The sequence below is a fragment of the Chelonia mydas genome, chromosome 1 (assembly GCF_015237465.2).
Source record: "Chelonia mydas isolate rCheMyd1 chromosome 1, rCheMyd1.pri.v2, whole genome shotgun sequence".
Classification (NCBI taxonomy): Eukaryota; Metazoa; Chordata; order Testudines; family Cheloniidae; genus Chelonia; species Chelonia mydas.
Window position 1 is genome coordinate 219,014,403 of NC_057849.1, and position 23,408 is coordinate 219,037,810.

Consider the following 23,408-nt stretch of genomic DNA (forward strand, 5'->3'; position numbering starts at 1 on the left):
TCTCTTAAATCCTGTGCGGGGAGAAGCCTGGGATGCACCAATAACTCAGGCCTTTGATTTACCGCATTTATCTATTCCTCTAGATTTTTCTCTTGCCCTCGAGTATTAGGTATGGGGCGAGGAGGGAGGGGAAATATTTTCAAACAGACATATAGCAGTTTGGTGCCCATCTCTCATTGCCTTTGTATGTCTCTTCCACTGTCTATAATTAAGGATCAATCTGTCAAGGTACTGTACAATATTAGCTCCCATTGATGTGGGGGTGATCAGCACCATGACATTAAGAAAGACTCAAGAGCAGAGAACAAGGGGCACCCAGACATCTGGCAATGAACTGCAGGTGGCTTAACCAGTTCAAATGTACCCCAATTCTTTAGCATCATGAAATGTATTTGATAAGTGTGGTGCACGGTGCCAATGAAAAGCTCATGACTCATCAGTTATTAATATCATTGCATAATGTAGATGCAAACAACTGATGCAAAGTTATGGAGAAACTCAAATTATAATTCTTAAAATGTGTTTGTCAGCGAAGCAGAAATTATCTGACCATAGGAAGAGAAATTTGGTTTTCCTGACTGGGAGTTAGTTTCATAGCACTTTGAAAGACAATGAGAATGTATTTATATATCATGCAAACAGACCCATTAAGCTACCAAGGGGTGGAGGCCAACCTCACACTATCACGGCAGGGGAGGAGACAATGATCACATGTCACATGTTCATTCAATTGCCCCAGAAACTAAAAAATTTGCATTTCAGCAGACAAATCCAGCAGGGGAAGAAGCAGCAGGAAACTTCCTTCAAGACAGACATCATGTTGCCTACCTCACAGCTAGAAATAGACTTTTATCTGGAGGTATCCTTCAGAAGAATCCATCGCAAACATTCATTGGACTGTAAAAGAGAGGGACCAAGAGACCGCAAGTTATCTGTCTTTCACATAAGGTGACAAAGGTATCAGCCCTTTGACTCTGGGGGATAGATCCTGACTCAGGAGTTTTGTCAGCCATCTTAATGGAAACATGGTGGTGAGGATTTTACCTTGAATCAAGTCTAGCTTGTTACGTTTTATTTACTAGGAAGCATTTTTTCTTTATTTCTCTTGTCACCTTTTCTGACTTTAATCCTTATACTGGTACTCACTCTAAATGTCATTCCTTGGAATTAAACTTGCTTTGTTTTTAATCCAACCCAATCCAGTGCTGTGTTTAAACTGAACTATTTAGTAGCTCCATTTATAGTAACAAATTGTTAAATATTGACTCTTTAAAGGAGCAACAAACCTTAACATTCCTCTGATTGATCCAGGACTGGGCTGGACATTTCAGAACACATGTTTTGGAGAAAATCCAGAGTTGAGAAGAGTGTGGAGTCACCATACCAGTTGTTAACCAAGGCTAGTGGAGACCAGTGGAAGTTTGTGGTATTGCAGGCAGCCTCCAGGATCCAATGCATTGGACTAGGGCTACCCAATACATAGGCACAGAGTGCATGCCTGTGGCTAATTGGGCATCCCAGGAAGAGAGATACAGTACCAATGCATTGTGAAGCACTCAGGGTTCACAATGAGGTGACAACTCTTCACTGGTCTGGATTTCACCCCAGAGTGTGACAAGCACCTCTCAGATTTCATAGATTCCAAAGCCAAAAAGAACCATTGTGATCATCTACTCTGACCTCCTGTATAACACAGGCCATTGAACTGTTCCAAAACAATTCCTAGAGCAGATTTTTTAGGAAAACATCCAGTCTTGATTTAACAAGATTCAGTGATGGAGAATCCACCATACCCATGTTAAATTGTTTCAATGTTTAATTACCGTCATTGTTAACAACATACACCTTATTTCCAGTCTGAATGTGCCTAGCTTTTACTTCCGGCCATTGGATCACGTTATATCTTTTTCTGCTAGACTGAAGAGCCCACTATTAAGTATTCGTTCCCCATGTAGGTACTTACAGACTGTAATCAAGTCACCCCTTTTTAAGCTAAATAGAGCTCCTTGAGTCTATCACTCTAAGGCACGTTTTCTAGTCCTTTAATCATTCTTGTGGATCTTCTGAACCCTCTTCAATCGATCAACATCCTTTTTAAATCAAGTCCTAGCTCTTTAAAGAGTGAAGAAACAGTTTCCGTTGGTGTTACATTTTCCATTTGGCAAGCACATTTTTGTCTTCCGTTTTTCTCCTCTGCCATTTTTACAAGGCAACCATTTCAGTTTGCACAGCACCTTGGCATGACAAAACATTGTTTGTTCAACCACATCATTAAATAATGTGAGCGCTCCTCTGGGAATAAAGCGTGCTTATTTACTGATGCAGAGCTAGTAGGATGAACACAAAAACACATGTTCTTATAAGATCCAAAACAAACCCCCTCACATTCAAATGGCTATTTTTCCTCTTCCTGATGCAGTAATAGACTTTGTTTTCTTTAAAAGACACTTTTGCCACCAGTGCTTAACAGTTTTAATTTGGGTCAGATTTGAACCCTTAATGTTTCATTAATGGTATAGTGTGTAGCATTAAACCCAAAAAAGACGAAGAGCTCTAGTTACACAGCTGATGGGGAATCATTTCTTCCTTATAGCGGTTACCCCGGTACAAAAATAAGCTTGTTCTTCCACTGTACAGAAAGGGCCTGGCCCCACTCCCATTGCAATCTACACCAAAACTTATTCATTTTGATGAGAGAAGGACTGGACCCCAAAGTAAAGCTACCACTATGCAAAAAATGTTCTGTTAGCATGGCTTATTATATTTGTCTTACCTCTCTCTAGAGCCACCCTCTTTCCTCTTCTCTAGTGGCCGCACACACTAACCTAATTTAGGTCTTCGATATAGGACTCTCCAACCTTTCTTTAAGGCTTCCCTTCAATTATCCTTCAGAAGGCATGGGACTACCTCTGGAGTCCATGAATACCATGTCTAGCTTGGCCACAGGTCTTGCTGCTGCATTGGTTCCCAATCTTTTCCTCTTTGCTGGAATTGCCCTTAAGGTCGATTAGCTGATAGATGCCCCTTATTCCATGAAACTGACACAGCATCACCTTTTTTCTGTCCATTTTCTCTCAGTGTTTTATCCTTCTTGTCTTCCATTTTCTTTACTTTACATCTCTCTCTCTCTCTCTCAATGTGGCTATTTTGAATTATGTTCACACACACACTAGAGCCCCCCTCCCCAAGGAGGATATGCAGCTCAGGACATCTACAGTTGTGCTTCCATGAGGCTTGTCTGCCTTTTCTTCTACTTCATGAGCCAAGTGCAGGACAGAGAAAAGAAACATGGACTAACGCTTGCCACCTAATCGTGACATATTGTACCTTTTGAGCTGTTTCCACAGCCAGCTACATTAGGAGCCAAAATAGGGCCAGGAAAGGAAGGCAGGGATCTTTCCAATGCTGGCTGATGCTTTATTTTCAACTGCCCTTCTATGATGCAATGGATAAACAGGGCAGATCTGAGCATTTCTGCTCAGCTTTGTTCCTCCCTTCCCCTGGATTAGTCCCTGCCTTCTGCACCCAAAAGACCTGCCTCTCCTCCTGGATTAGGAAGTGATTTGAGAATGGATTCTGTTCCATACTCTGCCACCAGACTGCTGTGTGAACTTGGACAAGCCACTTTACCTCTGTTTCTCCTCCCACTCAACTGTCTCGTCAGGGCAGGAGCTGCCTTTCACTATGTGCTTGTACAGTGCCTAGCACAATGGGGCACTATTCTTATCTGAGATCTCTATGGCTTGGCTACACTACCACTTAAATTCATGTAACTCACGACACTCAAGGGTATGAAGAAGCCACCCCCCTGAGCAACGCAAGTTACAGCGACCTAAGCACTGTCTACACCAGTGCTTAGTCAGCAGGAGACACTCTCTTGCCAACATAGCTTTCTCCTCTCGTTGAGGTGGAGTAATTATGCCTACGGAAGAGTGCTCTCCCATTGGCAAAGCATGTCTTCACCAGATGCACTGCATCGGTGCAGCTGTGCCAATGTAGCATGGTAGCATAAACCAGTGGTTCTGAACCAAGGGTACATGAACCCCTGAGGGTACACAGAGGTCTTCCAGGGGATACATCAACTCCTATAGACATCTGCCTAGTTTTACAACAAGCGACATAAAAAGCACTAGCAAAGTAAGTACAAACTAAAATTGCATACAGACAATGACTTATTTATACTGCTCTATATGCTATACACTGAAATGTAAATACAATATTTATATTCTAACTGATTTTATAATTATACAGTAAAAATGAGAAAGTCAGCAATTTTTCAGTAACAGTCTGCTGTGACACTTTTGTATTCTTAGGTCTGATTTTGTAAGCAAGTAATTTTTAAGTGAGGTGAAACCTGGGGGTACACTAAACAAATCAGACTGCTGAAAGGGGTACAAGAGCCTGGAAAGGCTGAGAGCCACTGGCGCAGAATAGCCCGAGGGGCTCTAGTAACAAAAACAACAACAGCAGAGAGCACTTCTTTTAGGGACTCGGGCTGCATGTGCTACTAACAAGAGTGCTAATCTCCCTATTTTTAGAAGTAAATTTCAGTTTTCCTTGCATTTTAATTTTCAGTGTTTTTAATACAGGGGTAGGAGGTGAAGGGAACAATCACATAAATAAGAGAATATCTCCTAACAATCACCAAGTATATAAATAGCTAATCGAGAGACATGTAAGATCCTGGAAACAACAGGTGAAACCACAACAGAGGAGTAAGAATCCAGGTTTCCAATATTTCCTCTTGTTCTAATCCACAGCTTTAATTGTGACCCACTCATAATTTTCAGTGTTTAAGCCTTCAGGTTACCCACAATGAGTCTTTGCTGAAGATGCAAAAGCTTTCAGGGACAGCAGTGATTCAGTCACATGAGAGTTCTCTAGTGGCATCCCTGGCCAATTCTTTTCTCTGATCAGTACTGTGGATCATTGTTGCATATTCCACATTCATTCCACAATGCAGAAGTCTCATTCTGCACAAATTCATATCGACATCAGAACCAGGCCTCTTTCTGTATGAAGACAGAGGATAACAACAGTGGCAGACAGCATAGAAAAACCTTTCTTGAGAGACAGAGATAGGATATGCACTGCAGATCAGATGGCAGAACTTTGATATTAGTTTCAAAGGGGTAGCCGTGTTAGTCTGTATCAGCAAAAACAACAAGGAGTCCTTGTGGCACCTTAGAGACTAACAAATTTATTTGGGCATAAGCTTTTGTGGGCTAAAACCCACTTCATCAGATGCATGGAGTGAAAAACAGTAGGCAGGTATAAATATACCGCACATGAAAGGATGAAAGTTTCCTTACCAAGTTGGGGGGTCAATGCTAACGAGGCCAATTCAGTTAGGGTGGATGTGGCCCATTCCCAACAGTTGACAAGAAGGTGTGAGTATCAACAGAGGGAAAATTATTATTTCTAGTGACCCAGCCACTCCCAGTCTTTATTCAGGCCTAATTTGATGGTGTCAAGTTTGCAAATTAATTCCAGTTCTGCAGTTTCTTGTTGAAGTCTGTTTTTAAAGTTTTTTTGTCATAGAATGGCCACTTTTAAATCTGTTTTTGAGTGTCCAGGAGATTGAAGTGCTCTCCTACTAGTTTTTGAATGTTACAATTCTTGATGTCTGATTTGTGTCCATTTATTATTTTGTGTAGAGACTGTCCAGTTTGGCCAATGTACACGGCAGAGGGGCATTGCTGGCACATGATGGCATATATCACATTGGTGGATGTGCAGGAGAACAAGCCTCTGATAGTGTGGCTGATGTGGTTAGGTCCTATGATGCTGTCCCTTGAATAGATATGCGGACAGAGTTGGCAACGGGGTTTGTTGCAGGGATTGGTTCCTGGGTTAGTGGTTCTGTTGCGTGTTGTGTAGTTGCTGGTGAGTATTTGCTTCAGGTTGGGGGGCTGTCTGTAAGTGAGGACTGGCCTATCTCCCAAGGTCTGTAAGAATGATAGGTTGTCCTTCAGGATAGGCTGTAGATCCTTAATGATGCACTGGAAAGGTTTTAGTTGGGGGGCCATAGGTGATGGCTAGGGGCGTTCTGTTACTTTCTTTATCTGCTGAAGTGGGTTTTAGCCCAAGAAAGCTTATGCCCAAATAAATTTGTTAGTCTCTAAGGTGCCACAAGGCCTCCTCATTGTTTTTGCTATTAGTGTCCGTTATATTTCCCATTTCTTCACACCCACCCACACCCACTATAATATTGTGCATTAATAATGGTAACCCAAGATGTTACTGAAAACATCATTGAAATGTCTCTTCGTGGTAGTTTGATTCCTGCCAGTTGCTGAATCACTACAGGGCAGCAGTAAGGATGTTTGGGTGCCTTCACCGTGCATTTCCATACCTTAGTGAGTCTGGATTATTTTTCCTTGGATTTGCTGTGTTTGTTTTGGGGATAATGACAATATTCTTGTGATGCTATTTAGCCTTACGTAACCAATATTTCCTTCCAACCTTAACTCTAGCTTTACATTGTTCCTTTATCTAGGAATATTAAACTGAACTTTAATACTAAAATAGCAATTTAAGGACTCTCATAAAGTCGTTAGGTCATATCTCTCATCACTAGAATACACACTTCAGGCTAGACCATGGCTCTGAAGCCCCTGGCTGTCTTAGGGAACTTCAGAAGCTCCCTGCCCCAGTGGCAGCTACAGCAGCACTGGGGCAGGAAGAGTGCAGCCAGTGCAACACCCCCGACAGAGCGTGTTTTCCCAGCCATGCAGAACTTTTGCTCAAGGGGGCAAGGGCATACACCCTAACTCTTTTACAAAGTCTAGTGCCTCTGCAGTGCTCAACTTTCTCCCTGACCACAGGTCCTTTGTGCCCAGTCCTGATGCAGGATCAGAAGATGTGGAGGGTGTTAAGCAGACTTGCACTATCTCCCCTCTCTTGTGCACCAGCAGTGGGCTGGGAATCACCGAGCTCAGTGGTTCTCAAGTTATTTTGTACACTATGACCCCCTTCCCCTCCCCCAACTCCCCCTCACCTTTGCCATACCCAGATCCAACTCCCTTCTACCCACGACACACCTCCAATTTAGCTATATGGGAAGCTCAGAATCACCATGACCTCCCATCCCCCACATCCCACCAGGTTGAAAACCTCTGATGTAGACCCTTTCCCCCCGACACTTTATTTTGCTGCGGGGGGGGGACACTGAATATTAACAATATTGCCCTGATCTGAACTTTCTGCTGGAACCTTATTTCCTCTGCATCCTTCTAGTCTCCTCTACAGGCTTTCTAGTTACTACAGTGTCACCTGTAGAGTTGGCCATCCCAGAAGTGCTGTTAGCCCTGCTCTTCTCAATGTCTCTGTGGATTTAATTTACAGATTAATTTCTGCTGCAAACAAAACCATTGATAATTAAAAACTGTTTTCAGGGACTGATTGACGAACAAGCTGGGCAGGTGTTTGTCCCCGTTTCCCTCCCCCCCGGCCCTTTCTACAAGAGCAAACAAACAAGAGCAAAGCTCTCTGTGCTGGGCTCCATGAGAGGATGTGGTAGTTGTTGAGTGAGTCATCTCTGGGTCTCTCTGAATTTTCTAAAGGTGAGCAGGTGGGAATAGCTTCATTTTACCACTGGCCTAGCCAAGCACATAGATTTTGCATATTCATATTGATAGGGTAGCGGAGGCGGTCAGCCATGTTAGAAAACTGGGTTCTAGCCCCAGGTTAGCCAGAAGGGAAACTCGCATTACTCCAGATTATTTGAATTCTGAGCAGAATAGGATTTTTCCATTCCCTCCTGCCACCACCGCCACCAAATTTATGTGTATGAAGGATTGAACAAACTGGGAAGACACATGTTCCACAAAAATTATTGCATATACCTATTTCTAGATATATCAATGACAGTTCACTTTCAGGAGTGGTGATGAGAAAATTAAACCCAAGGCTGTTCATTGTTATAAAATACATGCATTTACTGCACTAACATATGTGACATATAATATTTCATGATGAAACGGGACCAGGAGATCTAGCTAGGTTCTGGGTCCATCCATTTTTCTTGCTAGCATATGTAGCTTTATGATTTTTCTTCTAAATACTTGTCCCTTTTTTTTTCCTTTGGAGGGGTAGGAGAGGAATATACTTCATGGAGTTTTAGATAAGTGAACTAAATTATCTAATTAATAACCTATCCACACAGTTATAACCGTAGAGGTCATTTGTCATTTTCTTGACTACTTTTCCCTTCCCTTCATAGTATGTAACATGGTGCCCAAGGCTGCTCCCAGTATTCTAGGTGTGGACTCAGACCTCTCTGCAGAAAGCCATAATAAGATCTTCCAGTTTGTGTTCTATTTATACATCCAAGAGCCTTTTAAAATAATTGTGCCAGACACTGAGCTGATGGCATTTTGTTTCTATCCTCTCTCACCCCACATCCTTTTCCTTATTGAGGCTTGTCATCTTTCATGTTATCATTCCTTTGGCTGTTCTTTAGCCTCATTTCTGTTAGTTCACTACATTTTACATGAAAATGCTAGAGAGAGGCAGTATGATCTTGTGGACTACTCACGAAAGCCAGGAACTAGTGATTTCTAATGACAGCTCTGCTAACGTAGTCTTGGTCCAGTAATTTAGTTCGGGGGGGGGGGGGGGTGTCAGGCACAAATGTCCATGGCAACCGACCAATCCTAGAGGATGCAGAATGTGAGGCAAGTAATTATAGATGCCTATTCAGGATGATCTTTGATTAGCGCACAGAATGGGAGTTAGCGACACAGTCTACATCCAGCTCCACTACAGATGTCCTACTTTTTAGGAGGTGCTGGATACTCACCCACAACTCCAGTTGCCTGTAATCAGGTCACTTACCCCTCCACCTCTGTTTCTCAGTTTCCCTTCTGTAAAATGGGAATAATATTTAATATTTAGCATCTACATAGGTGTTGTGAAGTAATTATTTTTGTTAATATGCACGAGCCAGTTTCTGAGCTCATGCCTCAATTGTTTCCAAATCCGTTTGAAATCATTTTGATCCACATTGATAATGGCTCTGTTCACCACTTATGTCAGCAGAAAAGTTGCCCTGAAATATCTAACACACACATAAACACACCATATTAGAGAGACAGACCCTGTTCTAATCATCCACAATTATTAATAAGAAGCAACTGGATTGAAAATTTGAAATTTTCAGCTCTGAAACCACAGGCTCTCAACTTGGCTAATTTGCTGTTATTAACAACAACAATCAAATTATTCATTATTCGTATTGAGGTAGCAGCCAGTCATGCACCCACAATGGGTCCTCACAGTGCTTGGTCCTGAACAAACTCAGAACAAAAAGACACACACTGCCCCAAAGTTGTTATAGTAGAAGCGTAAGAAAAGAGACAAACAGATGGATACAGGCTGAGAGGGAAGTGCAAACAAACAACGAGACAGCATTGGTCAGCATGACAGGCAGTGATCTCAGCACACCAGCAGCCTAACCGTTGTCAAGTTTTTAGTAGGCCTTACGACAAAGGAGAGTTTTATGGAGAGACTTGAAGGATAATGAGGTGGCTTTGCAGATAGTTATGAGGAATTCCTCCCAAATATGAGTGACAGCACAGGAAAAAACAATTTGTCCACTAAAAATTAGATGGCAACAACTAATTCATTTCACAAAAGCTGAACAGCCAGCAGACAGTAACATCAGGTCAGTGCTAATCTGGGCTACATCTGAAGCTGGTGACCTAGTTTTTAGGGGACTCTAATATTTAGACTGTATCCTTTTTGGGGCAGAGCTAATTAATAGTTTTAGCTAATTAATAGTTCCACAACTAGAGATGTTGGAATGTAAGAATCAAATATTTATACTGTGGGGACAGCAAGAGCCTTAAGTAGCACTACACACTTTTGTTCCGAGTGCTGCTCTAACAGAGAGACATATATGGTACCTGCCCCCAAAAGCTACAGAGGACTTGATTCTCTCACCTGGACTCTCGTTGAGTAGTACTATACTCTGCAAATAGTTCCATTGCTTTGGGTAAGGTATTACTCAACATGAACCTGGACAGCAGAATCAGGCCCAAAATTAGTTTCCTTACTCTTTTAAAAACAAAATGTAACCTGCTACTTCATATGTTCCTGTAATTTAAATCAGTGTACATTTTATGGCAAATATAGCAGTAATACTGGGTACTTGGAGAGGGTTTCATATTTCCAAAGAGATTAAAGTGCCTTTCTTGGAAACCTTCATAAACGATCTTCATAAAATAGAAGGAAAGAGGTAATTATTCCAGCGCTTCACTACTCTACAGTAGTCTAATCATATCTGTGTACTTTTAAATAGAGCTGGCTGACATTCTCTCATTGCAATATTTTTTTTAAAATTATGAAAAATGTTTTGACCAAAATTTTCATTTTTGGTTAAAAAGGTTTCTAGTTTTTCAATAAAAAGATTTTGGGGGGGGGGTGGGGGGGGGAGGGGAGTTTTCAGTTTATGAAAACAAACTTTTTTAAAAAATAAAAATAATCTTCAGAAACTGGGCAGGGGGAATGAAACAAAAAATGTCTCAGCATTTTTTTAAAAAACCTCAAATGAACACTTTGGAAAATTTAGTTTGAGAAATAATTGGTAATTTTCAGTCAATTTCTGAAGGACTGCCATGTCCAACAACTTGGAAAGAGGTCCAGTCACTGATACACCAGGTACAGATATGCTGGAACCAACAGAACACAGGCTCGCCAACCTCTTCACAGTGTTGACCACACCTCAATAGAGAGTATCGTGTAGACTCACCTCCTCTCCCTGCCCTGTGACAATGACAGCAAGCACTTTGACGGGGAGACAGTATTAGGAAATATATATATGGTATTTTTTAAATGTGATTTACCAGCTGGAATTAAGAAAGAGAAGTGGCTCTGTACTTTTGGGAAGATGTTACTGGCAAATATACCTCAGAAGACAGCTGTGAATCCAAGAAAATAACTGTTCCTGCTCTAGCTTTATGAGTTCTCAAAGGAGATGTGGCTGTGCCTCTCAGCAGACAGGTACCCAACAAGAGACACAGAGGGGATGAAGACAGACAAAGAAGAAGCCCTGTGCTCTGAATAATGAGCAGGGAGGTTGCCCTGGCTATTGTTGCCTTCCCTTTCCAAGGCAGACAAGAGATGCCAGACACAGCCTTCTCCAGATCTATGTCTCACTTAGAGCTCACAGATTGGCAAATGGGGAGTGCCACAGAGTCACAGAAAAGGACAATTTACTTTCCTCTCATCAAATCTGGTTGTATCACAGTCTATTTTCTTTAAAACCCAGGATGGGTAAATGGTTTACTTTGAATTCACAAAACTGTTTTCTGAATGAGTTCCTCAGAACATCAACCTACAAGAATCCAGCCAAAACTACAATCTGCTCTGATGTATGCTGCAGCAACCAGGCTATCAATAATGAAACACGAGCTCATGTCTAGAGGCACTATGGAGCTCTGCACCACCTTGGTGGGGGTGGATTATACCACATTCTAGTCAAGGAGGTTTAGATGTATGCCCTAGAATTTTGGAGCTATGGGAGGTCCTGTCAGGTAGGTCCAGGAAGCACAGATAAAAACATAAGAATGGCCATATTAGGTTAGACCAATGTTCCATCTAGCCCAGTATCCTGACAGTGGCCAATGCCAGGTGCTTCAGAATGATGAACAAAACAGGCAATCATCGAGAGATCCATCCCCTGTCATCCACTCCCAGCTCCAGAGGTGGAAAGTTATTTGTACTTATCTTTGAAAAGGGTAACACTTTAAAAGGTACCTACATCTGCTAAATGCTATTTAGCAACGTCACTTTCATTTACAATGGGCTGTAAATTGATCCATTCTGTCAAAGTGCCAAGATGTATCTCAAATGCCTTCCCATTTCTATTCCTATGATAACTTTGTCATACATAAAAATGGTTGAATACTGTACCACCTTGCATTTGTTGTCATTAAAGCAGCAATGCAATTCTAGTTTAAGTTAACTACCGATGCTCCACGATAGGTGAAATACAGGGTGTTCATTCCTAGAGCATCCCAACCAGTTCATAATACTGGAGTGAACTGGCAGTGGAAGGGGATCGGGTTTATTGACCCTTAGGGGTTGAGGGTGGAACATTACTCGGCCGACAGCACCCTGCCCAAAGCTGGCCCTTGTGAATTCCCTACTGCAGTGCTTATCTAGCACCAGTACGTGTTAATCGTTTGTTTGACTGGTGGTGCTTGTAATCCTGCCAGTTAAGCATAAGGAAGCATGTAATCTGCTGATCTTCTTTTGGAGCTCACAGAGACATGCTAAAGAACCTGGAGTTGGGATTCTGGCACAGACTGCTTGGAAACAAGATTTTACTATGACTTTCACTGCACGTCACTTTTGAAGGAGGAAGGGAAAGGTTACTCATCTACATAAAATTAAACAGGTGATCATGTGCTTATAGGACCTGGGCCTGTGCTAGTTGCCACATAATAGTGAAAAATATAAGCTTATTAGTTCTACCTATTAATAAACGAATCTACAGCACTGTATAATCATCTCCCTTCATAACACCAAACAGAGCAGTCATTCGTAAAAATGTTCTTCTACTCCACCATCACAACAAACTATAAGAAAATATCTAGAATTGTGACATGCTGTACACTGGGGCTATATGCCTTTTGAAATCTTTACTATACGTTTAATAAACAATATACATCCAATAGCATAATTTCCAGCAGAGAACAAAACAAGGGGGTACTATTAAGGGTGGGGGTATTCAAGTTTGGGAGGAGCAGAGTGATAATGAGTGGGGGAAGATTCTAAGGTCTTTGGGAACTGGCTGGAAATTCCTTACCTGCCAGGAGAGAGGTGAATTATACCTTAGTGGATATGGAGCTGGAGGATGATAGAAGGGGAGCCTTTTATCTACAGTGAAAGTGTTTAGCACTTAGAAGTTAATCTCAAGAAAATTGTCTGCATTTCAAATATTTAATGAGGATGAAAGAGTCTCTTCCTTATACTCCTCCATGCCTCCCTTGGGCTCCCAACATGACAGCCCCCCATGGCTAGCTACATCCCCTTCAGAGGGGGGCAACAAAAATTATTAGAGGGCTGGGGCACGACTTATGAGGAGAGGCTGAGGGAACTGGGCTTATTTAGTCTGCAGAAGAGAAGAGTGAGGGGGAATTTGATAGCAGCTTTCAACTACCTGAAAGGGGGGTTCCAAAGAGGATGGAGCTCGGCTGTTCTCAGTGGTGGCAGATGACAGAACAAGGAACAATGGTCTCAAGTTGCAGTGGGGGAGGTCTAGATTGGATATTAGGAAAAACTATTTCACTAGGAGGGTAGTGAAGCACTGGAATGGGTTACCTAGGGAGATGGTGGAAACTCCATCCTCAGGGATTTTTAAGGCCAAGGCTGACAAAGCCCTGGCTGGGATGATTTAGTTGGTGTTGTTCCTGCTTTGAGCAGTGGGTTGGACTAAATGACATTCTGACGTCTCTTCCAACCCTAATCTTCTATGATGCTATGGATTCACCGATTTACTGGAAAAAAAACCAACTCTCTCTTACTGATAGTGGGAATAAGAGGCTAGAGGTCCAGGTTCATTGGCACTGCCCTCTGTGACAAAGTTCCTCTTCTGCCTTGGGGGGTCCTGCGCTTATTGGCGGATTTGCTCGCCTCGGAGAGTCACGGCCACCCTCAGTTTGGCTGTTTTCCATGAACCCACAGTCCAGGTCAACCCCTCCTGTGTCTGACCAAGAGTTGGGAAGTTTGGGGGGAACCCGGGCCCACCCTCTACTCCGGGTTCCAACCCAGGGCCCTGTGGAATGCAGCTGTCTATAGTGCCTCCTGGAACAGCTATGAGACAGCTACAACTCCCTGGGCTACTTCCCCATGGCCTCCTCCCAACACCTTCTTTATCCTCACCATAGGACCTTCCTCCTGGTGTCTGATAATGCTTGTACTCCTCAGTCCTCCAACAGTACCCGTTCTCACTCTCAGCTCCTAGTGCCTCTTGCTCCCAGCTCCTCACAGGCATGCCACAGACTGAAGTGAGGTCCTTTTTAAACTCAGGTGCCCTGATTAGCCAGCCTTAATTGATTCTAGCAGCTTCTTGATTGGCTGCAGGTGTTCTAATCAGCCTGTCTTAATTGTTTCCAGAAAGTTCCTGATTGTTCTGGAACCTTCCCTGTTACCTTACCTAGGGAAAAGGGACCTACTCAACCTGGGGCTAATATATCTGTCTTCTATCACTCTCCTGTAGCCATCTGGCCCGACCCTATCACACCTCATTTGGTGGTATTCTAGATTATTATTTTGAAGTGAGGATTCTGTCCTGTTCTCAGTATAACTGGTCCACTGGACACTTCACAACCAACCCCTATACACTCTTGTCCCATCTACTGTGGTAGCTCTCTGGGCACTCTCCTCAAAGTATACTCAACCCCCGATGTTTCAGGCCTTGATCCAGATGCATCTGCCTGTCACCCGCTACCTCATGGATTTCCAAGAAATTTACAGAAATAGGGGCCATGCATGATTACACCCCTTTCAGCATCGCACATTTGTGCCCAGAATTGATGAAGAAGGTAGGTGGCATATCTGGGTCCAAAGTCAGCATTAGTGAGAAAGTGTTCTATGGATCACTGAGAGGAAAAGAGAGATGCTGCAAAGCTAGGGTGAGAGGTAATAGGAGGAATAACCATGGATCCCAATAATCAAATGTCCCTTTAGACAGTCTCCTTCTCCAAGCTTGCAAAGTACCCTCCACCTCCTAAGCCATTCTCTCCTACTCCACATAGTGACATGTCTTCCCATCAAATGATTCCCTTCCCATTCCCTCAGTGACTTGCTCCACCCACTCCATGCCTCATATTAACTTGTGCCCCCACCCACGAGCATGATTCTGTGACCTTCCTCACATTGGAGACAGTTAGCACCCAAAGGTTCCTAAAAGAGAACTAGGCACTCTGGCTATGCCTGTTCTCTACAGGTGGGGCTCTTTATAGTCTGGGTTCTTTATTATAAAAACAATTCCTGAATCAATTTAGTGTCTCAAAGCTGGTTCATTATTTGAATTGCTAGCTTATCAGATACCTGCCTTATCCACTTATTTATCATTAGATACAAAATAAACGTGAAAGCCATATTAAGATGCCAAGCTAAAACATGGGAAGTATATTTGTTTTCCAGATGAGGGCATCTGTTTAAATAGAAAACATTTTATATTCCAGCCTCTAGAAGAAGAAAATTGTGGAAAGAAAATAAAAAAGGGAAACTTGATTTTAAAAGTCACATTACATTTTCCCCTGGTCTAGCAGTGAAACTCCTGGCATTTAAAGTCATTTAGCCCACAAAAACAATGACTGTATGAACTCTAGTCAGCTGTGAGGTGCGTGGACCAACTAGTCAGCTGTTCAAGATACTGAGATAAGTTCCTGTAAGTTAATGATGCTCAGGGTAATTACAAAGCAGGGTTAACAGAGATCATAGGATTAAGCTACTTTTCAGCTCAAAGTGCATATTGTTTCCCATATGCTGACCAGTTGCTATTAAAAAAACATAAGGTGACCAAAGAGCTGCAAGCCTTAGTAGGTGTATCCTAGGTTAGTGGAGATACTCAGAGATCTTCCAGGGGGTACATAAACTTATCTAGATATTTGCCTAGTTTTATAACAGGCTACATAAAAAGCACTAGCAAAGTCAGTACAAACTAAAATTTCATACAGACAATGACTTGTTTATACTGCTCTCTATTTTGAGAAAGTTCCTCCTCTATCTTGGTGGGTCCTGCGCTTATTGGAGGATTTGCTCGCCTCAGAGGTTCACGGCAGCCCTCAGTTTGGCCACTTTTGTGGCTCAAATCTGCCGTTCACTCAGTTAGCCTCATTACTGGACACCACGGGGAAAACGAAGAAGAACAATCCCCGCAGTCTCTGCTGATCCACCTAGTGGATTGGGGAACAGGCCAGAGACCTTCCCCTCTGGAACCCACAGTCCAGGTCAACTCCTCCGGTATCAAGTAGGGAGTTGGGAGAATGGAGGGATGGGGGGGCAAACCCACCCTCTACTCTGGGTTCCAGCCCAGGGCCCTGTGGATTGCAGTTGTCTGCAGTGGCTCCTGTAACAGCTGTTGCGACAGCTACAACTCCCTGGGCTACTTCCCCATGGCCTCCTCCCAGCACCTTCTTTATTCTCACCACAGGACCTTCCTCCTGATGTCTGATAATGCTTGTACTTCTCAGTCTTCCAGTAGTACGCCTTCTCACTCTCAGCTTCTTGCACCTCTTGCTCCCAGCTCCTCACATGCACACCACAACCTGAAGTGAGCTCTTTTTTAAACCCAGGTGCCCTGATTAGCCTGCCTGTCTTAATTGATTCAAGCAGCTTCTTGATTGGCTGCAGGTGTTCTAATCAGCCTGTCTGCCTTAATTGTTTCCAGAAAGTTCCTGATTGTTCTGGAACCTTCCCTGCTACCTTACCCAGGGAAAAGGGACCTACTCAACCTGGGGCTAATATATCTGCCTTCTATCCCTCTCCTGTAGCCATCTGGCCTGACCCTGTCACACTATATACACTGAAATGTAAGTACAATAGTTATATTCCAATTGATTTATTTTATAATTATATGGTAAGGATGAGAAAGGAAGCAATTTTTCAGTAATAGTGTGTGCTGTGACACCTTTGTATTTTTATGTCTGATTTTGTAAGCAAGTAGTTGTTAAGTGAAGTGAAACTTGGAGGTATGTGCGACAAATCAGACTCCTGAAAGGGATACAGTAGTCTGGAAAGGTTGAGAGCCACTGCCCTAGAGCACTGATACAATGTCCTTCCTTTATTGATAATGGCCTGACCATCTAAATCCTTGTTTTATTGTCCAGAATGCAGAAAGCTAGGAGTGGGGTGGCGGCCGTATGCCATACTACTGTGGAATTTGGCTTTAAAGCCACTGTGTCCAGCCTCAGGAGGACAACCCCAGTCAGTGCAAGGATGATCATCATTAGTATTGAGCCATCATAGGGGCTCTTATGCTATTTGCCTCCACTACTACTAGCATATCAGAAAAAAGCTGGTGTTGCTGAAGGAGAGAGTCCTCAGCCAGGATGCCACATAATCCATGCCAATCTGTAACTGAGGCTTTTCCCCCTTGGCACCACTTGCAATCGATGTAAGTTAGAGGATCCTGAGCACTGCTCCGACTCAAAAGTGGGGCCGGTCACGCACAATAGCTGTATCAAGGGAGTTAAAAAGGTGTGTTTTAAGCCATCTCTGCAGACAATGCTCTGAGCTGTAGATCACCCACACCCCAGCATCTGGCCCAGACCATCGAAAGAAGCAGGGATGTTAGGGCAGTGAAACACGGATCAGGGAAGCCCTATATTCAGAGAAGTCCAACTATTGGTAATGCTATAAGAAAAGGATCCCATCAACCAGACAGAGGTGAGGAAAGGAAAAAAAACTAAACAAACCCAACTACAGACCACGTAAACCAGCAGAAATATGCCAGAGAGAAGAATCCCTGCATTAGACCCCCAAAGCAGAGATAATATGTGGGTTAGTAGGTCTCTTCCATCTTAGATTTCTCTTGACTTTATGGCACTCACACATCTTTGCAAAATACTGAAATAACAAAGACATTTTCGAATCAGCCCCTCATTCTATTCAACAGAAGCAATGCTCATGGCCATTTTCCCACCATCAAAGTTTTGACAAAAAAGCGTGCTGAACAGCTCTACCTGGCAGCTATTGTTTACTTCTGTCTGTGCCTTGGTTTTCTCCATCTGTAAAATGGAGAGAATGATGTTGAACTCCTTTGTGAAGGAGTTTGCTTTGAGATCTATGGATAGAAAGCACTAAGTATTATTACTCAATGTATTATTCAAGACTGTTCACAGATTCCAAGACTGGAAGGGACCATTGCAATAATCTAGTCTGACCTCTGGTATAACACAGGTCATAGAACTTCCACAAAATAATTCCTAGAGCAGATCTTTCAGAAAAATACCCAGTCTTGATTAAAAATTGTTAGTGATAAAGAATCCACCATGACTCTTGGTAAGTTGTTTCAATGGCTAATTACTCTCACTGTTAAAAATGTTCACTTATTTCCAATCTGAATTTGTCTAGCTTCAGCTTCCAGCCATTAGATTGTGTTCTAGACTGCTAGACTGATGCACCCATTATGAAATATGTGTTCTCCATGTAGATACTTACGGACTGTAATCAGGTCACCCTTTAACCTTCTCTTTGTTAAGCTGAATAGTTTGAGCTCATTGAGTCTGTCACTAGAAGTCATGTTTTCTAATCTTTTATTCATTAACGTGGTTCTTCTCTGAATCCTCTCCTCCAGTTTATCAACATCCTTCTTGAATTGTGGACACCAAAACTGGCCACAGTATTCCAGCAGCAGTTGCACCAGTGCCAAATACAGAAGTAAAATAACATCTCTGCTCCTACTCAAGATTTCCCAGTTCATGTAACCAAGGATTACATAGCCCATTTGGCCACAGCAGAGCACTGGGAACTCATATTCAGCTGATTATCCACCACAACTTAAGTTCCCTCTAAGCTGTATGGCCGCGCAGCAGGCAATCAATGGCTATGCAGGCGAGGAGAGGCACCCCTCCCCACCATAGCCCCGGGGCAGCCTACACCCCAAAACCTCTCAACCCCGGCCCCACCCTATAGCCCACACTCCCAGCTAGAGCCCTCACCCCCCCTGCACCCTAACCCTCTGCTCCAGCCCGAGCCCCCTTCCCACACCCTTAACCCCTCATCCCTGGCTCCACCCCAGAGCCCTCACCCCCAGACAGAGCCTTCACTCACTGCATCCAACCCTCTGCCCCAGCCCTGAGCCCCCTCCCACACTCCAAACCTCTTGGCCACACACCACCTCCATACTGGTGCACATAAAAAAATTCATTCCACACATGTATGTAAAAAATTAGAGGGAACATTGACCACAACCCGCAAACCTTTTTCCAGAGTCACTGCTTCTCAAGATAGAGTCCGCCATCATGTAAGTATGGCCTACACTCTTTGTTGCTAGATGTATACATTTACATTTAGCTATATTAAATTGCATACAGTTTGCCTGCACCCAGTTTATCAAGTGATCCAGATCACTGTGTATCAGTGACCTGTCCTCTTAATTATTTACCACTGTCTCAATTTTTGTGTCATCTGTAAACTTTATCAGTGATGATTTTATGTTTTCTTCCAGGTCATTAATCAAAATGTTAAATAGCTTAGGGCCAAGAAAAGATCCCTGTGGGACCCCACTAAAACAAACCCGATTGATGAGGATTCTCTGTTTACAATTACATTTTGAGCCCTCTCGGTTAGCCAGTTTTTAATGCACTTAATGTGTGTCATGTTAATTTTATATCTTTTTTGATTTTTTTAATCAAAATGTCATGTGGCACCAAGTCAAATGCCTTACAGAAATCCAAGTATAAAACATCAACATTGTTACCTTTATCACCTAAACTTGTAATCAAAAAAAGATATCAAGTTAGTTTGACAGGATCTGTTACCCATAAATCCATGCTGATTGGCATTAGTCATATTACCCTCCTTTAATTCTTTAGGAATCGAGTCTCATATCAGCAACTTCCTTATCTTGTCAAGGATCAATGTCAGATTGAAAGGGCCTATAATTACTTGGGTCATCCTGTTTACTCTTTTTAGGTCTGTTGCCACTTTGAGCTGGTGTGTCCTGGTCTGTGGGGAGCTTGTTTCTGATGATGAGCTTGGAGAGGTTGGGGGTTTGGAACGGGCCACCCAAATACCCCAAGAAAACGTGCTTCAATACAGAAATACCCACCCCCTCCAACCACACACCTCTTGTCACTACCACCCCACAATGGAACCCATATGGGGTATCACCAAACAGCTACAACCCATTCTCGATGACAAAGAAATCTTTCCTGAACCCTCTCTTCTGGCCTTCAAACAACCCCCAACTTCGTCATCAGAAGGCAACTCCCCACAGACCCAAACATACCAACTCAAAGCGGCACCAGACCCTCTCAAAACAACAGATGCAAAACTTGCAGACATATCTCCACTGTTACAATGATCCATAGCCCTCACAACACCTTTCAAGATTCATTGGTCCACCACATGCCTATCACAACATGTGATGTACCTCATCCCATGCACTAAAAGCCCCAATAGCAACTGTGTCCAGGGTGAAACCAGACAATCACTACGTTCTCAAATGGACTCACACAAGAAAATGATAAAAAGACAGACTCACCATATCACCTGTGATCACTCTGTATCTGACCTATCAGTCCTTATCTTCAAAGGAAACCTGCACAACACTTTCAAAAGACCAGCCTGGGAGCTTAAATTCATAGCTTTGCTAGACACTAAAAATCATGGTCTTAATAAAGACACTGGATTTATGCCTTATTACCACAATCTGAAACCGACTAACACCCCCCCCCACACACACAGCTTCCCCCGCCCACTTTCCTTCCTATGACTGGAAGGGCTTTAACAGGCCACTTCACCTTGAACGATCCCTTGAAACACATGTTGTTAACTATTTATGTTAAACAATCAGTTCAAACCTTGTAGTTAGCAGTAACGCTTTAAGTTAGTTTACCAGACCTGAAGAAGAGCTCTGTGTAAGCTCTAAAGCTTGTGTCTCTCAGCAACAGAAGTTGGTCCAATACAAGGTATTATGTCATCTACCTTGTCTCTCTAATATGTAAGTTAAGGCAGCTTTGAGAAAGTTATACCGAAAAGAATCTTTCTGATCAAATATGAATAGACTCCACCAAATCCAGAAAAAGAGGGGGGGGGGGGGAGGGAAGCCACACAGCCCACAGGAGGCATAACATCATCTTGTATTCCATGTCATAACTTAGGAAGATAATTAGATTTTTAAAGGATCACATTAAGATAAAGAAAAATGGAAATCATTTATAATACTTAGTGGTGAATTAGTTTCAAGGAGAAAAAAATGCAATTAAATGCAAAAGTAATGAGTATTTAGACACCAAATATTTTCACTATGAAAAGAAAACAAGGCTTTGAGCAGGAGGTTGGACTAGATGACCTCCTGAGGTCCCTTCCAACCCTGATATTCTATGATTAAGTACCACAATCAGAGCCCCCCTCCAATTAAACGGCAAAGTAATTGGTTTGGTAAAATTTCACTACAAGTTTCTGGTCAATAACACTTTAAATATAAACAGTGATCAAATAAATCAGCTCCAATCAACACAATGCTAGAAAAACCATAACCAGCCTCTTTTCCATATTTTGAGCACATGCATCTTCTGAAAGATATTTAACAAGCCTCTCCTTGGCTGGTCAGTGGGATGTGAACCAAGGATCTTTAGTACTAAAGCACAGAGCTAAAAGATAAACTCCATTAGGTTGCGCAGAAGTAGTCTGTTATCTTGGTGTGGACTAGCCACTAGTAATGGACACCGTATATACTTTACCTCTAGTGAATCTGTGACACATTTCTAACAATGAAAGAAGAGGGGTCAGAGGGCAATTTCCATGAGTTAATTAGAAGTCAAAATGCAACATAGGGCCTGATTTTCCTCATTTACACCAGCGTAAGGGTAGGTCTACACAGAGTTGGGTGCTGTGAGTCCCAGTTCAGGTAGACGTACTTGGCACAACTCGGGCTCGCTGCCCTAGTACCTACCTAGGGAGTCAGGCAGGAGTGCACTCAGGCAGCTAGCCAGTAGCCGCCCACGCTGCCACGGCCACGCTGCTACTTTTAGCATGCTAGCTCGGGCTGGCCAGGAATCACACCTCTCAGCTGTTGCGTAGACATACCCCCCCACCCCAGTCAGGAACAACGTCAGTGGAGTCACACTGGTTTGAAGCCAATGAAAGGATGTCTATTCAGTGGGCTTCAGATCAGGCCTTATGGAAAAGGACAATCAGGCCTATAATCTGCATTTGAAGAGGGGGCTGTCCTTTATTTTCATCTCCAGTAAGTATAATGTTTCTGTAACATGAACAATTAGCTTATGTTCCTATAGATTTGAAACCTTTGCCTGCACTAAATCATAAAGATTTGTGCTGCACTGTGCTTTTGGTAATGACATTTGACGGGGAAAAAAAAAAAAAAACAGAATCCAAGCTGTTCAGTGTCTTGAGCTGTTAATTAGCATTTCTTCTCCCCACATACTCATTTTCAGTACTGAAACAAGACAACCCTTTGCTGATGGGAAGCCCAGTGCCATGCTCCTGGTCCTCTTACCTCAATGTCTTTTTCTATCTCCAGTCCAGCTTCCACCAGGTTGCGCTCATACTCCTCCCTCTGCTCCCGTTTCTCCTCCTCTAGGGCATCCACTGGGCTCATCTCGACCATCTGAGCCTCTGGCTGCACATGTTGCTGCTGGGGTGCATTCTGCCCCTGGTTTTGCTGTTGCTCAGAGTGGCTTTTCCCCATCTCCCCATTAGAAATAATGGCCAAGGGAGAAGGTCTGTGCAAGGGACCTAGGGAGCCAATGCCTCGCTGGTGCTGAGAGGCACGTTTTCGGTAGTGATAGGCTAAGACGTAGTCCACTTTCCTCTTGCTGTCCCTGAAATGCATCCCACCTGGGGATGTCCCACCTCTGGCCCCCACTTGGGTACCATCCAGGTAATTGTTAATTTTCTGAAAGAGAAATAGACAAGTCTCAGGGAGACAAACCCATAAGCAGCAGGGCTCAGGGCCTCACTCTTGTACAGGTACATGAAAGCCTTAGCTAAGTAAATGATGGGAATTAACTGTAGATATGGGAAAGGAGAAATATTGAAGCAAGAGCTCAGATTCAGTAACGTAGAGCATCTCCTCTGTCTGCAAACCAAGAATTGTGACAAAAACCAGCAATTTCCAATCTGCCATTATTTCCAAAAGGCAACAGAAACCTATATGCTTACCTCCCTGTCACGCACACATACTGAGAAAACACACTGACACTGTACCTTAGGATTTTGTACTCACACCTGACACTCATATGTATCAGTATTTTAGAGATGAATGCAATAGGAAAGTAGGGGTCAAATTATGGATTGGGGGCATGTTGTGGAGCAAGACTGTGCTCAGGAGGAACATGGGGCAATTTGCACTATGCATGGACGAAGGGCAGGAATCAGAGGTCTGAGCTGGGACATGGAGTTCAGCTCTTTATAGTGCCAGGAGAAGCAGGACTGGACGGGTCTGGGCAGAGGGGATATGGGAGACAATAGGGGAGTGGAGGTTAGAAAGAATACCAACTCTCACATGGACTGCTATAAACGATGAATAATATCAATATTGACATACATTAGAATTAACTTTGAGATGAGATTGGTAGACTGTCTGACCCACCAACATACACCATAAAAAGAAAGGAAATACAAAGTTAAACCATTCAACACTCTATCTACTACGTCAGTTTCTTTTCTCCACCTCAGCTACCTCCTTTCCAGAGCTCACATAT

General features: G+C 43.0%; 1 protein-coding gene across 3 annotated transcripts in view; it reads right to left on the minus strand.

Annotated features, from left to right (window-relative positions):
• Positions 1–23,408, minus strand: part of ANO2 (anoctamin 2) — a 279,390-nt gene that overhangs the window by 237,206 nt on the left and 18,776 nt on the right. For all 3 annotated transcript variants that reach the window (XM_043529325.1, XM_043529245.1, XM_043529293.1), the window contains exon 3: positions 22,202–22,600. In XM_043529325.1, the coding sequence (XP_043385260.1) occupies positions 22,202–22,600 (399 nt within the window). The remainder of the gene's footprint in view (positions 1–22,201; positions 22,601–23,408) is intronic.